Here is a 16,467-nt window from a genome sequence, read left to right on the forward strand (position 1 = left end):
AAGAGAAGAAATTTTGGGCCTCATGTCCCTTTACATCAGGCATTTTCAATTAGTTTAAAATGTAGACAAGGTAACATACCAGGTGAGTGGCCACAAACACAAGACTACCCTTAACCCATTGATGCACAACCTGGGTCAAAAGTGACCCAACTGAGTTTTTATTTTCTACATCTTTGCAATAAATTAATTTTGTCATTCAAGCTTCCATGAATTCCTCAATTAACTTGTTTTTGATCATCATTTTATATTTTTTACTTTTTTAATAAAAATCATTTTAGTATCACTACCGTTTTAATGCACAACATAGGTCAAAAATGACCCTTATGTATTTACTATGGAATTTGACAGGAACTACTGACATTTGTAAGTGTTTGTAGTCAAAAACATATTTACTGATCTTTTGAAAGACAACCAAAGATTAGGCTCTTGAATCTTGAATATGTCCAATACTATTTGCTTGCTAGCTGTTTACATATTCTAGTATAGATAGCTTTTATTAGCTAAGACAGCAAATACATGAATAACTGACAAATGTGCATATGAAAATATTCTTGAATGGATGAATATGGGTCATTTTCCACCCATGTTGTGCATTAGAAGGGGTTTGCTTAGCTTGTGCATCGAAGGGTTAATTGGACTGACAGTGAGTATTGGACCTCAATAAAACGCATGCTTTCTCACAGTTAGGTTCTTACTGTAAAAAAAAAAAAAAAAACTAGGGCTGTGGAAGTAATGTAACAAAGGTTTTCTACAAGATTTTTGTGTCTGTGAAAATGTGTGGGTATTTAAATGGGCTCTGTGTAGGCCACTAAAGTTTCTCTATACTAAACTAATCAAACCATGTCTTTGTGGACCTTGGTTTGTGAACAGTACCACAGTCATGCTGGAACAAGAAAGGGCGTACCTCAAACTGTTATCCCAGAGTTTAAAGCATGTAATTTATTGTGCATCATTGGTTTTATACAGTTATACAGATGTGGCTAAACAACTGAACTTAATTAAGATGGGGTGTCCACATATGTTTGGCCATATAAACTATGCACATAACTAATGCATAACTAAATAAATTTGTCATAATATTTTCTCATTTCTCAAGTCAGTAAAGATTTACTTTATCGGCCAATAATTAATAAGTCTTGCTTTAAGATGTTTCCATTTCCTCTAAATAAAAATGATTATTGATTCACTGACGTCACTGGTCATGTATTAGCAACTTCATATGTTTTTATGAATAGTGTTAAATCCCGCATTTAAATGTTATTTTATTGCATAGCAGTCACAATAAATTATTTTAGAACACAGAAATCTACAAAAAATTATCACAGTTAATATAGGTGTTGGATTACTTTGTCCCCTAAATAAATGAAATTATGATTCACAGAAGGAGTTGTGTTTTTAAACCATTTGGCAACTAGGGCTAGCTGTGTATTACCAATCAGCCAAATCCTGTCCCTCTGGATCTAAGCTCGGTCGCTAGAGCTGTGTGGCACCAACATGACCTTCTGCAACAGTATGCCCTATTGAGAAAACTAAAGGAAACAATTATGCATACATGCATACAAATTACATACAGTAATACACAAGTCATCACTAAGTTTTTATTGTTTGAATGATTAGGTATTTGAATGGTGGACCATTATTAGCAAAACAATGACATTGTTCAATTCAAGTGTTTACCGGTAAGAGTGCATTAGATGCTGAGGTGTTGATTAGGCTAAAAACTGTGACTACTATATTTGAAATACCCACCTTGCTTGCTTGTAAATGCGCAGATAAACACTATAGCTTGTATGTTCATGTATTATTTGTTCTACATATATTGTTGCCATTATTTTCAGTGGACTAGTATAGTATAATTACACCCACTTGGAAGAGTGGGTGTCGCACAGCAAAACTTTTTTTGATGCCCTGGCTTTGCTTATGGCTTCTGGTCACTGTTTGTGATGAGTTTTGCATCATCTACCCATATATGCATGGGATTTATCTGGGTACCCTGGTTTCCTTCTGTATAAAATATGTAGTAGGTGAATTGGCTGCAGTAATTTGCCCTTGTGTAGATGTGTGTGAGTAAATTAATGTGTAAGTGTTTGTTGCCTTGGATAGAACTATCCAGTTTGTACCAAATGCGCTTTTGTTTTGGGCAGTGGTAGCTCAGCAGTTAAGATACTGGACTAGTAAGCTTAAGGTTGAATATTCAAGCCCCACAGCCGCCAAGTGTCCACTGTTGAGCATCTTCCCTATCTTGCCCTTAATCTTCACTTGCTTGAATTGTATTCAGTCTTAATTGCAAGTCACTTTTGATAAAAGCATCTGCAAAATGCCACCTGTGTAAATGAATGTTTCAAATTGCACAAGGGTACCAAAAACAGTAAAAGTTAATTGAAGGGGAGGCTGTGAGAGCATTTTCCCTGAGACTGCTCCACTTCAGCTACTGTGGTCTTAATTTTCTATAGCCCTGTAAGGGTTATTTCCTCTTCCCCATTTAATGGAAAAGAGCTATTAGTGTCCCTGCTGTTCTAAGAACGTTCCCCCTTCATTATGTCCTACTGGGGTCATTTTGCACTTACTGAACAATAGTAGGTTCCTAACAAGTTGTGCATAGCCCAAAATGATCTACAGTTAGCATGGGCGGATCTACCGGGGTGGCATAGGGTGGCAAATGCCACCCTAAAAGAAAGCCTTGCCACCCCTGCTGCCACCCCAGTTGGCAGCAACAAATTAAAAGAAAAGTTATGGCCAATTTGCAACGCTGCCACTCTGACACAGTCAAAAACTGTTTGCTTTCCCTCTCATACATCTGCCACTCATCACCTGTGTCTTACCTTAATGCCTTTCCTTTGATAATGCCCCACCTACAGTAGTGTTACCATACTTTTATCTCCTATTATTGAGATTACATTGTATGGTCACTTATTCCTAATATGAACTGTTTCACATGAAACCTTAAATGCAAGACATTGATTGCATGAGATTAAGTTTGTCTGTATGAGTTTGTAAATGGCAGCCCGTGCCCTTTTGTAGTGTGTACATACTATTTCTCATCAAACTGTGATAACTGTGATTAAATTCAGTATAAATACGTCTGCCATATGTTGCCACCCCTCAAAAATTCCTGCCCCCCTCTTGCCACCCCATAAATATTTTTCTAGATCCGCCCCTGACAGTTAGTAATGTTATACCTACAAATAAGAGTTGGCATACACATAGGGTCATTTAGTGATTTTTTTCCTTTTGTCAAATAACATGACTAGCTAAATCAATGTAAACAACATAGCACAGCTTGGTTTTCTCAGTGTTTGTAGACTAGCTTTAATCAACAGTATAATTTAATTGTTCTTCAGATATTTCCACCTTATAAAAACAATAATAAGGGGATGAAAATGATACTGGTTGTGTTAAGTTGTTACACAGTTTGAAGCCTACTTTGGCAGGTTCTCGCGCTCTGACGTTATTGGAGGTGTGTCTCGTGGCAGCACGAGCTCGGTGAGGCGCTCTGTGAGATGCGTTATTCTCACTCAGTTTCTCACACCGATTCATACACAACAAAAGACGGGAGTTCAACTGTTTAATTCAACTTTAAAACAGGTAAGTGTTATTTATTTTAAGAGTTAAGTGTGTCGTAGATGTTTTATTGTTTGGTGTTTTAAAGTTGTAAGTTTTTTTTTGTCAAATATTGGTGGCGCGCGCGCCTTTAAAATACAGTAATGGTGATTAACGACAGCTTTGCTAACTTGAGGTAAACACTCCCCGTCTGATATTTTAAAATGTTGATAGTTTTCACGCATTAACTTTATCTTAATGTTTTACTTCTGTCAAAGTTGGTCTTCGCGGACGTTGACGTTCATTTAAATTGTCACGAATTTAATACAATTGACATTTATACGAGTGTTTGACGCCCTGCGTTGGCTTGTCGCCCTGTGCCCAGTGTTTTCTTATTGACCTGTCAAACTTGAACAAACATACCTATACCTACTATTGCAAAATAAAACACAACCACGTACTACTGATACCACAAAAAGTACGTGTTACTTCTATTTCTAGAAGTGTAAAATTCTATGCTATGAGCAAGGTCATATTAACATCAATATATTATTATTATTATTAATCTAATATTAATCTTTTAACATCAGCAGGCCCCTTTTGTGCACCTTTTATCAGTCGGTGGTGGCCAGTGCTCTTTTCTTTGGAGTGGTTTGCTGGGGTGAGAGTGCTAGAACAATGGACACAAACCGAATAAACAACCAGATCAAAAAGGCCAGCTCCATAGTGGGGTCTGAACAGGACTCAGTTCAGCAGGTAGCAGAGTTAAGAATGCTCACAAAGCTTAACTCGATAATCAAAAACAATTCACACCCACTTCACGCCCTGGAGGTGTTTAGACAGAGCACCTTCAGTCACAGACTGATTCCTCCCAAATGCAGGACTGAACGCTACAGGAAATCTTTCCTTACAACTGCAATCAGACTGTTCAACAACTCATAATAATTTAAAATAATTAATAATAATTTATAATAAATACCTACATTTTGTATGCTATGCATGCACCATAAAAGTGTTTACATGTATAGAATCATACTGTAAATGTTTATTTTTATTGCTTGTTTTTTATACTGTTAGTGAATGTTGTATGTTGTATGTATGCAAGAAGTTGTTGTCTGATGTGAGCTGTTGTAACAAAGAAATTTCCTGCAAAGGATCATTACAGTATCTGTCTGTCTGTCTGTCTGTCTGTCTGTCTGTCTGTCTGTCTATCTATCTATCTATCTATCTATCTATCTATCTATCTATCTATCTATCTATCTATCTATCTATCTATCTATCTATCTATCTAAGGTCACAGGGTTCCTGCTGTGCGCATTTTTGCAACCACATTAATGTGAGTGTACATCTGACAGGACTTTGTTTCCCAAACTGGAGTATGTTAAAGGTTTATGAGATCTAATGATGAGCCAGTATTTTTCATAGATCAATACTTGATCCCACATACACCCAGCGGCCGTACCTAAATGAGTTAAGAAGGCAGGCCAACGGAAAGGGCCAGCAGTTTACTAATGAGTTTGTGAGGGTGTTGACTAATCAACTACAGGATGATCAGAGGAAATGGAAAATTGTATAAAAAAACAGCAACTAAATTACCCTTGATCGTTACACAGGGTGGTCCTTCGGTCCTTTCTGTGTGGAGTTTGCATGTTCTCCCTGTGTCTGTGTGGGTTTCCTCCGGAAGCTCCGGTTTCCACCCACAGTCCAAAGACATGCAAGTGAGGTGAATTGGAGATACAAAATTATCCATGACTGTTTGACATTGTGAACTTGTGTAATGAGTAATTACCTGTTCTGTCATGAATGTAAACAAAAGGGGGAAAACATGACGTTAAAATACTAATAAATTAATCAATTATCCTTATGCAGAGGACAAACCCATGTTTCATAACTCCCATGTTTCAGTAACTCGCACTTTAAATGTGACACATTGCAAGTACTGCTTGCTCACTGTTGATTTCTGCAGCCCAGACTTGATGTTTACAATTAAAAAACGAAGCATGTCTGTATGTTGAAATATTTGCTCAGATACCGAATAGAAGCATACCCCCACCCAAAACACACACAGTCAATGTTTGATACATTAACTCACTTGCTGAAAAGATTAAGCAACTTTAAAAGCTAATGGGCTTGCTGTCGACAAACATATGCACTGTATATTGGCACCATGTCCAGGGTGTATTCCTCTATTTTACCCAGAGTTACCAGGTGGTGCTGTACCACCATGGCTATTATCAGGTTTAAGCCATTCCTGATGCAGAAAGAATTAATTTATGTAGTTTACTCCTGTACATATTACACATTTATCAATGTTTTGGATGTACCATTACCAGGTGTAAAAAGCATCCAAGAAATCTATCCTTGTTGTAGTTGATTCTAATCCAAGTTTTAACTGTAATATTTTCAGTCCAGTGGATACTGTCAGTGTAATTAAAACAGCTTGTATCTTAATCTCTAAGTTGTTGCTTGAAGTTTAGCTGGATATTGACTGGTATCCTCTTTGCCTTTTTCTGGCCACTCCAAAAAACTCTTCTTTTAGTTAGCCGATGTTTATGCAGTGATTGTTTTGGCTTAATTTCTAAAACAATTGGATTGCCTGAAATTGCCTGTAATTATGGTCCACCACCATCCACTACAAATTTTGGATCAGCATGTCCTCCATGTTTGTAAAGTAAAGGATTTGAAAACAAATCCATTTGAGTTAATGGTGAGTTTCACAAAATGTGGTTATTGTAAAGCAGTTTGTGTAAATAATGTACATTAACTGTCCAAATAATGTTCCTTAATGTATACTCCTTAGCAGACATTTTGCAGAATATGGAGCTTTTTAAGGCAATGCAAAAGAATAGACTATTTGATAACAACTTCATTGTTATGTGAGATTTTATGGATATGATTTGTCATCTGTGCAGCAGTTTAGCTTGATAGCTAAAAATGTGTAAAATAATATAGATCATATAGTTTATTTATAGTTTAGTAATGGGTCTGAACAAAACAGACCATATATTATTTTCACTTCACTTTTATCTGCTGCTTTATCCTGGTCAGGGTCACAGCGGGTCCAGTTTCACCAGGAAATATTCTGGACAGGGTGCCAATTCATTGCAGGACTTTTTTGCATACTCCAGCGTTTCTCTTAAATAACATTGTATAAGTAGGTCGATTATTAACACTGAATTAAAGTTTAGTATTTTTGTGTGTATGTACTTAAATAAAATAAAAATTACACAGTCCTGCATACCATTTTTAACTGCTGAAGTCAAGTGCTGTAGTTCTGTCGCCTCAGAAGGCCTTGGGTGTGATTCACCACCCCGTCACAGCCCAGTCATCCAGGGTCCTTTATCTGTGTGGAGTTTGCATGTTCTTACTGTGTCTGTGTGGGTTTCCTTTGGGGGCTCCAGTATCTTCCCATAAGTCCAAAGAAATGCAGTCAGGCCACTTGGAGCAACTAAAAATTGTCCTATTTGTGAGAGTCTGCACTGTGATAGACTGGCAGCTTTTCAGTAGTGTTTCCTGCCATTCGCCCAATGAGTCAGATCCACCATGACCCTGACCTGGATAAAGTGATTGTAAAAACAAACAATGAATGAACAAATGAGTAATCATCTAATTTATATTAAGCTTCAGGAGACACAGTGCTACATGCAGACATGCTGTGGTAAAAATATATTATTGATTTACTTTATTTCATTGTTTCCTTAGGCACTGCTTGCATTCCAGGCATTAAGGCAACAAAACACCCCCAATAATGCAACCTTTACTATGCAATACAGTTGCAATGATGTAACGGTGGTGGGATGGGATTTCTTAATTCCTTTATAGTGTTATAGTGTAGTGCATTTCTGCCAACTTTTGTCTCATCTTGTCCCAAAAGTGTTAACAAAGACTGAAATAAATTCTGATTTATTCGTTAGGCAAAAAGTGTTTGTCTATTATTAGGCATGAAGAAAAGATTATGGGTTATGTCAAATGGTTTACAATCTTTTTATTTTACACAAGAATAATGTTTTGTTGCATTTTTGTATTTACAATAAAATGTGATATTTTACCTTTGTTAAGATAAAATATTTTGTGTAGTAAAGGTGTTTCATGATATCTATATTAATGTAAAATAATGAAAATTTAGAATAAGGGTGCTTGAACAGCAGTAAAATACGCTAGCCCACTACTGCTGAAATCCATGGTTCAAATCTCAGCTGTGCTATCAGCCGGTTGTGCGTCTAAACAGACATGATTGTCTATCTCTGATAGGAATGGCCGAACAGCCTAGCTACTGGGATTTGGGAGGTTCACTTGTCAGTGTGCACACATTGCCAGTCTCAAATACAGATAAAAATAAGGAGAGTTGCATACAGTGTAAAAATTGTGCCAAATCAGAATGATCTGCTCTGATGAAAAAAACAACAAGAAAATCTTGAGTGAATCTTAATTTATATTGTTTTTTTTTAAAAACTAAGCTTTACCGACAACCTAATGTCTTTTTAAATTAAACGATTTGCTTAATGACTAACAAATTAGAAAATACTGTAAAACAGCAACATATCCGGCCAAGGTGGCATCTTTATTTTGAGTTTGTTGAAAGTAAGTATACCTTTAATTTTTGAGAAGACGTTCTGAGAAGACGTGACGTAACATGTTCCCATGACAGCATTCAACTGGTAATGACTTTTTAAATGACATTGCCATTGTTAATAAAATACTTTGTTTTATGGTGGTTCATTAGAACATATCAAACAACCTCTGACTGTACTGTTCTAGAGGCTGTTTGATTTTAGAAAGGTACACTTGTATAAGATCACTTGTGATCACGATTTTTTATACAGATGTTCTGAAGAAATTTAGGACAGCTTTTCCATATAAGGAAACAAGGTCATTTTCCCTTGAGTTTTAGTGATTAAACCTATTTAGAATACCCTGTCCTCATTTTTTACTCAATGGAGCAGCAACCAATGAATAAGCAGCTTCTTAGCTGTTCAAGTTTTTAAACAATAAGCATTGTAACTTACTCATTTTCTGTCTGAAACATTGACCAACCTATGTGTGGTTTATTGTGTTATCCTCTCTATGTATAAACATCACTTGTCTGTCTTGTTTGTTTGAGGGAAATGTTACTAATGCATGGCTGGGATTGTTTTCCATGATGCTAATTTCCTTTTATTTTTTTAGTTCCCTGCCCAGTTCTGGTGTTGCTGCATGATTTGTCCATGATTGCTCTGTCTGCCTGTGGTCTGACCACTGATATGGATAATTGCTACGATTATTGGACTTCGGCTGCACTCGACTTTTTCTGATACCGCAGATGTCTCAAAGCATGGTCTTTTAGACTATTGTATTGAAAGTCGAGCTAGTAAATGCCACACTCTAGATTCAGCACATGGAGGTGCAACATACACAAATGTGTCTTTAATCTTTCTGTTTCTGCCCTGTTTTGGCTTAGTTTGTCATGTTCTATTTTCTGCTCTCTGACATCCGATTAAACATGTTTCAGGATAAATTAGGCTTAGATTTAAGCATTACTTTTGGCTTGAGGAAACATATAATTACCAGAAGCTACAATTTAAAATGTTATTAAAAGTTCAGTGCCAGCGGTGGTCAGATCAGAGTTTTCCAGTTGTATGGTTTTTTGGCTCTGCTCGCAAATTGAGGTCTCAGTTCAGTTTTCTCTACCCTGTCATTTGATATGGGGTACTTCATGCTCCCTGTTTTTAGAGCTTTCCAACATCAGTCTCTTTGATCTCTGCTGATCATACTAAATGAATCACTAAGAGGCCAGGTGAATACATTCATGAATACATTAATTTGTCCTTTTTAATGTTTTTATGCTTTGAACTCAGCACACTTGGATTATTGGTGTAACAGTGTAGCAGAAATATTACATTTATTACATTATGTACCTCATTTCTGGAAACATTGGGAGATTTTTAAAAATGCAATAAACAAAAGGTGGCTGAACAGACTAGCATAGGGAAGTGCTTTTGGCGAAATCAGGTATGCAGACCAGGGAGCAACCAAAATAAACAAAACTTTCTGTTACTTGTTAATTCTGTTAAACATTTATTTAACTGTCAAATGTACAAAGAAACATTTTGACAGACCAACTTAATTGTATTTTGTAAATATAAACATATTTGGAATTTAATGCCTGTAACAATTGGTAAGGTGATGAAACACAATTGTAAACTGCCTCTGTCTCAGCATTTTTTAAGTGTATTATAGACAAATTCTGACTTGACTGAAAAGCTTGCAAGCAGCTGAGGGTTATAGGCCTTGCTCAGAGGCCCAACAGTGGTAACTTGGCCCTGTAGTGGTAAAGTGGTCCAGTACCTTAACCACTGAGCCACCACTGCCCTTTGGAAATATTTCCATTAGTTGGTCAGTGAGAAAACCGGACATCTTCTTTGTAGTGTTGTCTGTTAAATAAAGGTTCAAGAGAATTTTACAAAGTGCTCTGACCTTTTCCAGGAAAGAGGTTTGTATTTGTACCCTGCACATGCCTTATACCTTTTATGCTCCTTCGTGAGTTGGTTTTTTAGGGCTCAGATTTTTCATCTGTGACAGCACAGATGTGTACGCATAATCCTAACAGGTTGGTTACCACAGTAGAGTTGATTAGGGTTTATTTGCGGTGTGGTGCCACATGTTGGCTGTTAGATATTTATAGCTGGATTTCATGCCAAGTGCCTTGGTGCTCCTGTGTGGTAGATTAAAGACAATGCCTGCATTTGCTCTAAGATATAAAAAAGAGAAGAAAAGTCAACCAGACTGGGGAAAACATGACAAACTGCATAGATAGTAACCTAAGATATTGTGTGTGCATACTAGACCGCTGGAGTTGTTACAAAGCTCTTACAAATATAGGTAACAATTTAAATATAAGTAGACATAGAGTAGGCCTGTGTAAATGTGTGACTATAGTTTGATTAAAAATACCATATTAGTTGTTTTCTAATACATTGTATAGGTACATTTACACAGCTGCTGGGATTTAGGTTTGAGCATTACCTTCAGTTACCATTTGTGAAGTTTGACAATGTCCACTTGAATTTTTTCAAATCAAGTTTCAACTCAACACCAGTTTTCTCTCCCTATCTGATCAATTGTTCTAACAGTGCAGTGTAAATTGATATTGAACTGACTTCTACACACTCCTCAGTAATAATCAAAGCTAACAGGAGACACCCCACCACCGTTTATACTGCCACAGCAAAGAGTCTGAATACTTATGTGGATAAGAGATTTCTGGTTTTCATTGTTAAATAATAAAAAAAAAACACTAAAAACTTGTTTTTACTTCATTATTATGGGTGATTAAGTGTAGCTTGCTGGATAAAAATGGCAATTATATCTATTTAAAACCAAATCTACTACACAAAGTCCAGGGGTCTGAATTTACTGTATGTTTTTACAATAAGCAAGTTAACTCTTCAACTGGAGGCACAGCAACACACCAGAATGGTTTTCGTTATCTAACATCTTCTCGGTATTAACACTGGTTTGATCTCTGCCTTTATGTGTGTGAGGCCCTAAACGGCAGATCTGACAATTGATTCTTTCTGCATGGCCCCACTTCCTGCAAAGCACATGTGAACAGACATGAAGGAAACGGTGGCGGAAAACTGGCACAGTGACCATGAATGGACACGTTCTCCATTAAGTTTCTTTCATGATGTCTTTTAGATCCCACATATGTAAGTGGCAGGATGTGGTCTCTTTCAGATCCAAGCAATTAGTATTAGACTCCTTTAGTTGATTTTACACTTTATGCCCTGTGAAACTGGAGTGGATTGTGTTTAGCCAGGTGCAAACCGATCAGTAACCAAAGATTTTACTTTGTGAAACTTTTAAGCACACAAAAAGATTTTATGTTTCATATCTGTTGTAATAATTATATAGTCTGCATCTATAGCTTTACTTACGAGTTTTATTTCATGGCAGCCTTAGCCCACTTAACTTATAGTGATGGCTGTGGTGGGGAGTAAGAAAGAATCTTTAGAGTGTTCATTACCAAACCAAACTCCAAACCACTGGTCTACACCATGCTATTTCAATACATCCAGACATATATTCTAGTAAACATATAAGTCATTTAGGGCATAAATTATCCCCTGACTTTTTAAAATTAAAAGTAAAACCATAGTGAATAAAAATGTTCTGCCATATTTGAGAGTTTTATCCTGTAACTCGTGCAGGATAAGGCTTGGCATTGGCCTGCTGAAATAGACATAAAATAAATGTGAATAAAAGCCTCCGCATCAATTGTACATTCACATATATGCAGATCACTCATGCTGTGGGCACTGATGCACCCCCATGCCATTACACATTTTGTTTTATTGTACTTTTTGTTGGTAACAGTCTGATTGGTCGTTTTCATCTTTGGCATCTAGAATCTGATGTCCTTTTTTTCCCCAGACAAGCTAAAAAGTGGTCTCAGAACACAAGCTTTAACATGGACCACAGAACACGTTTCCACTGTCTTTTAGTTTACCTCAGATGACTCCAGACCAACAGAACTTGTTGGCATTTCTGCACAAAAATAATATATGGCATCCTCCTTGAAAAATACAGTTTCAGGTAAATGTTTAATGCCGTGGCAGACCATGTTAAGGGATAATTATTTTCCAAAGTACTCCTGAGCCCATGTGTCTATGTCAATCACGGCTGCATGACATCTAAAACAATACTGCCTGAGCGATTGATGGTCACGGACATTCAGCAGCGGTTTCTGCTCTCTGCACTCATCTTTTCATAATGTTATAAACTGTAGATGGTAAAACACAATCTTTGCAGTCTTGTGCTGAGAAACATTGTCTTTGAACTGACTGACAATCGTCTCAAGAAGTATGGTACAAAGGGGTGAATGACGACCCATTCTTGCTTGCGAAGACCTAAAGCTTTGGTAAAAGCTCCTTTTATACACAATCTTGATGCTAATTGTGGAAGCTTCCAGAACAGTGTTACTTTTGTTTTATTTTGTCTCATTTTTTGAGTGTGTTGCAGGTGTCACGTATTGTTGGTTTTATATGTTCAAAATACAATTAGGTGATAGCACTAAAAGGTTTTCTTTGTACTTAAATTAGTTAAAGTTTAAATGATTTTATAAATAACAGTTTATTTTTTATTGCATTTTTAGAAAATGTTTGATTCTTTAACATCTGTAAATGGGTTTTGCATAGTTGAAAGCATGAGCCCTTTAAATGTTTTGATGTTTATTTTTGCAATTCTTATTTGTTTATGTTATTTCATAGGTCACATCATTCTTGCTCTTTTAAATGTCTTCCTTGTCAACCAGTTGTTTCAGCAAAATTAAAAGCCATGTTGGTCAACCACTGGGTGCTTGAGATCACTGCTGCTGAGATCCCAGCAGTACCCAGTCGAGTGTGTGCTCTGACAAGATTGGCTATTAGCAAAGGGTGACCGATGGCTTAACAGCATATATATATATATATATATATATATATATATATATATATATATATATATATATATATATAAATATATATAGTCTCTGTTTAAAGAACAATAGACAAGTCATTAGTTATCCAGGCAGGACCACCCTGCTTTTTCAGACCCAGATGGCATTTTGGTTGACACAGTGGTATTTCCTCTGATTGTTTAGGGCATTTTTGCAGTGGGCCTGAAGACACAAATCTGCAAAGTTTAAAATAAGTGTTTCTCAGGTCTTTTAGTACAAGTTCCAATGATCCCATTGTTTGAGTTTAATCAAACTATACACCGACCACTCTATTTAGGTGGACCACAGCTTGATACTTGGTACCGCACCGAGCTTCCAACATGCCCAAACATACTAAACATATTGTGTTATTGTATTATATTTATTGTAAGTCTTTAGATCTGTTGCATTGTTTGTCTGCACTGGATTGCATTGCATTGTTTGCTCTCAGTCTTTGAAAACAAAAATTACGTATTGTTTCCTTTATTTTAATTAGCTTAAATGCAAATATGATATATATAAGATTTAAAAAATTGGCATGAAGGCGCAGATGATTGACATGACAGTTCCTCTCATCTGCCAGTCACCTGTGTCTCACTGAGCATTAATTTGCTCCAAGTGAAAGTGTTTCTGTTTATCATGGCTCAGACTGCTTTCAGGGACAATAAGTGTAGAATATTGGCACATGCTTTTGGCTTCCTAAGGAATTACATTATGTGGATCATTTTATTTTAAATAATAACATCATATTACAGCATTTCAACATCGTATATATCAGGTAGATGCAGCACCGTGATTCTATACCAGACACACACACACACACACACACACACACACACACACACACACACACACACACACACACACACACACACACACACACACACAGAATTTACTATATGCATTTACTCCTTGTTCTTTCTGCTATGTAAAAGGTTTTTTGTTTCTAATTACAAATATGGCAAAGATCCCTGTGCAGCTTTTTGGAAAACCTGCTTCCTGGTGACATAAAACATCAGGAAGTGTAGAAATACACAATTAAATTGCTATTGTCATCTAAACTTTATGGTTAATAAAACTAAATGTCGTGATTTTCTGCACAGCATGGTTTGTTTGAATTAAGTGGCTTTGTTTTCTCAGGAGCAAAGTTTTAAAAGGATTTAAAAGAAAAAGTTGGACAGTTTCTCACCATGCTTAAGGCTACACAGAAGAATGTACAAGAAAGAGGAAGCAGAGGAAAGACAAAGGATGCAGGTAAGAACAAACATGTACTTTACTGGCATTTCTAAGGTATAAGGTATGATCATAATTATGTGGGTAATGTTTATTTTGTTACACGTCATGATGCATAATGTTTTTGCATTTGTAGCTAAAATTATTAATATGCTTGCATATACATTCACTGACCACTGTATTCGGTTTATCTATTTTGTAAGTACGTTGTTTGCTAGTTTAGGACCTTCACCTTTCATATAGATGCATATAATAAACAGTTACTGTTTGTAGCTCATCCATTGCTCTGTACACTTTGTCCTTCCCCTGCTACCACATACTGTATACATGGAAAATGATTTTCTAATATATGTATATACACACATACATACATACATACATACATACATATGGAATATTTATTTTAGTATTTCACCCATTTTTGTGCATAAATTGCCTTTGGCCAGCTAATGTAATGCACAAAATGTTCTTTTTTTACATTAATAGATGGAACCTGTGCAGTTGTGTAATAGGCTTTTCTTTTCTAAACATGGCTGGGATTTCCTTGGGGAAATACCTCTCGGTTCTGTGCATTATATTTGACTGGCTATTGGCTTGCTAAGGCTGCGAGTTGCTTTGTGTAGGTGTATAACACTGTCCTTATTGCAAAACAGTCTAAAGACCGGGTATACACATAACACAAATAGGAATATAACTGAAGCAGCTGGAAGGAATCATTTATTCTAACCTAGGAGTCTAGACTTAATCCGACTATGCTTTGACTAAAACAAAAGAAACAAAAAATCTTACTGGCTGTACTGACAAATTGATTAGTGACCATTTGATCCAGTTTCTAATACATAAACTCAATTAATCTACACAGTCTGTCCTGGTGACCTTTCTTTGCATAGATGAGATTATTTTTTTCCACAGCTGCTCCTTGATTTACTTCCACTTGAGCTAAGAGAGGATCCCGCTGTCTGACTGTACCACCACAGCTGGTCCTTTTTTTATCTCCCTACAGACTTTTTTAATGGAGGCGTTTCAATTAACCTTATTCATCCCTGCTGTGCTCACTTTAAGTGTGTCAAGTTTGAGAACAGCCAAACAAAATATACCTAACCCACATACATAAGTTTCTATATATTACAGCAAAACTTGAAATGTACACACATATAATAAATAAATGCAATAAATCATTTAACCACTAGAACAGTGCACATATTTAAATCCCAAACAAAAATGACATCTTTTGAACAACAACTGTCAAAAATAACTGGTTTCAGTCTTCAAACTTTCAGTGTATTTATCTGTATTATGTTGTGTAATTATTGAACTTTTACATTATTTATTGTATGTTTTTCCAGAATATACAGTAGATTTAGGAAGTATTCATGTCTGTAGGAGCTTTGTGCAGATTATTGTGTTGTGAATATAATTATAACTTTTGCCCATCAATCAACACAATTACCTATAATGAGAGGCACAGGCACTGCACATCATCTGGCAAATAACATTCATGTGATGTACCATGGTAGTGGCAGTGGTGCTATGGGGACGCTTCTCAGTGACAGGAACATATTTGCACTTGTTCCCAGTTCACCTGCTCACTGTGGAATATTTAAATATTTGTTGTAAGCTGAATTTTCTCTAAGCTTTTCACTCCTATTTTGCTTCGACCCAACTTTTTTTGATTGTGATACAGACAAATTCAAAATCTATTTACAAAATACAACCATTAAATACATTTAAAAAAATGGTTAAAAATATTTGACAAATTACATACATGTTAGCAATGCCCATTGCTAACATGTATGAAATTGTTTAAAATATTTAAATAAAAATTAATTATTATAATTATTTAAAATAAATGACATGCTACAAACCATGACAACAGTTTGGGGAATATTTTGTCATGTTTAAGCATGACTGTGCCTCTGTGCACAAAACAAGGAAAAATAATGCTGGGAGGAACTCCAGCTGTCTTCAGGCCACCTACTGAATTAAATTGCACTATTTACTATACTCATTATGTATTTAACTACTTAATAGTTAGTTTTTAAAGAAATTGCACCCATTTCCTGACACATGTAGGCATTTTAGTGTCTTTGAAAAGACTTACATTAAAAATGATGTAAAACCAACATGTAAAAATTTTTTGCTGGAAAAATGTTTGTTTAAGAACAACCCTATTTCCAAAAAAGTTGGGACATTTTGTAAAATGCAATAAAAGGAAAAGTTTGTGATCTGCTAATTTATCT

General features: G+C 36.0%; 1 protein-coding gene across 1 annotated transcript in view; it reads left to right on the forward strand.

The window, feature by feature from the left end:
• Nucleotides 1-3,473: 3,473 nt before the first annotated feature.
• Nucleotides 3,474-16,467, forward strand: part of tanc1a (tetratricopeptide repeat, ankyrin repeat and coiled-coil containing 1a) — an 88,069-nt gene continuing 75,075 nt past the window's right edge. The window contains exons 1-2 of the mRNA XM_062997703.1: nucleotides 3,474-3,585; nucleotides 14,135-14,248. Of these exons, the coding sequence (XP_062853773.1) occupies nucleotides 14,185-14,248 (64 nt within the window). The 5' untranslated portion in view covers nucleotides 3,474-3,585; nucleotides 14,135-14,184. The remainder of the gene's footprint in view (nucleotides 3,586-14,134; nucleotides 14,249-16,467) is intronic.

Source organism: Trichomycterus rosablanca, chromosome 6 (assembly GCF_030014385.1).
Source record: "Trichomycterus rosablanca isolate fTriRos1 chromosome 6, fTriRos1.hap1, whole genome shotgun sequence".
NCBI lineage: Eukaryota > Metazoa > Chordata > Actinopteri > Siluriformes > Trichomycteridae > Trichomycterus > Trichomycterus rosablanca.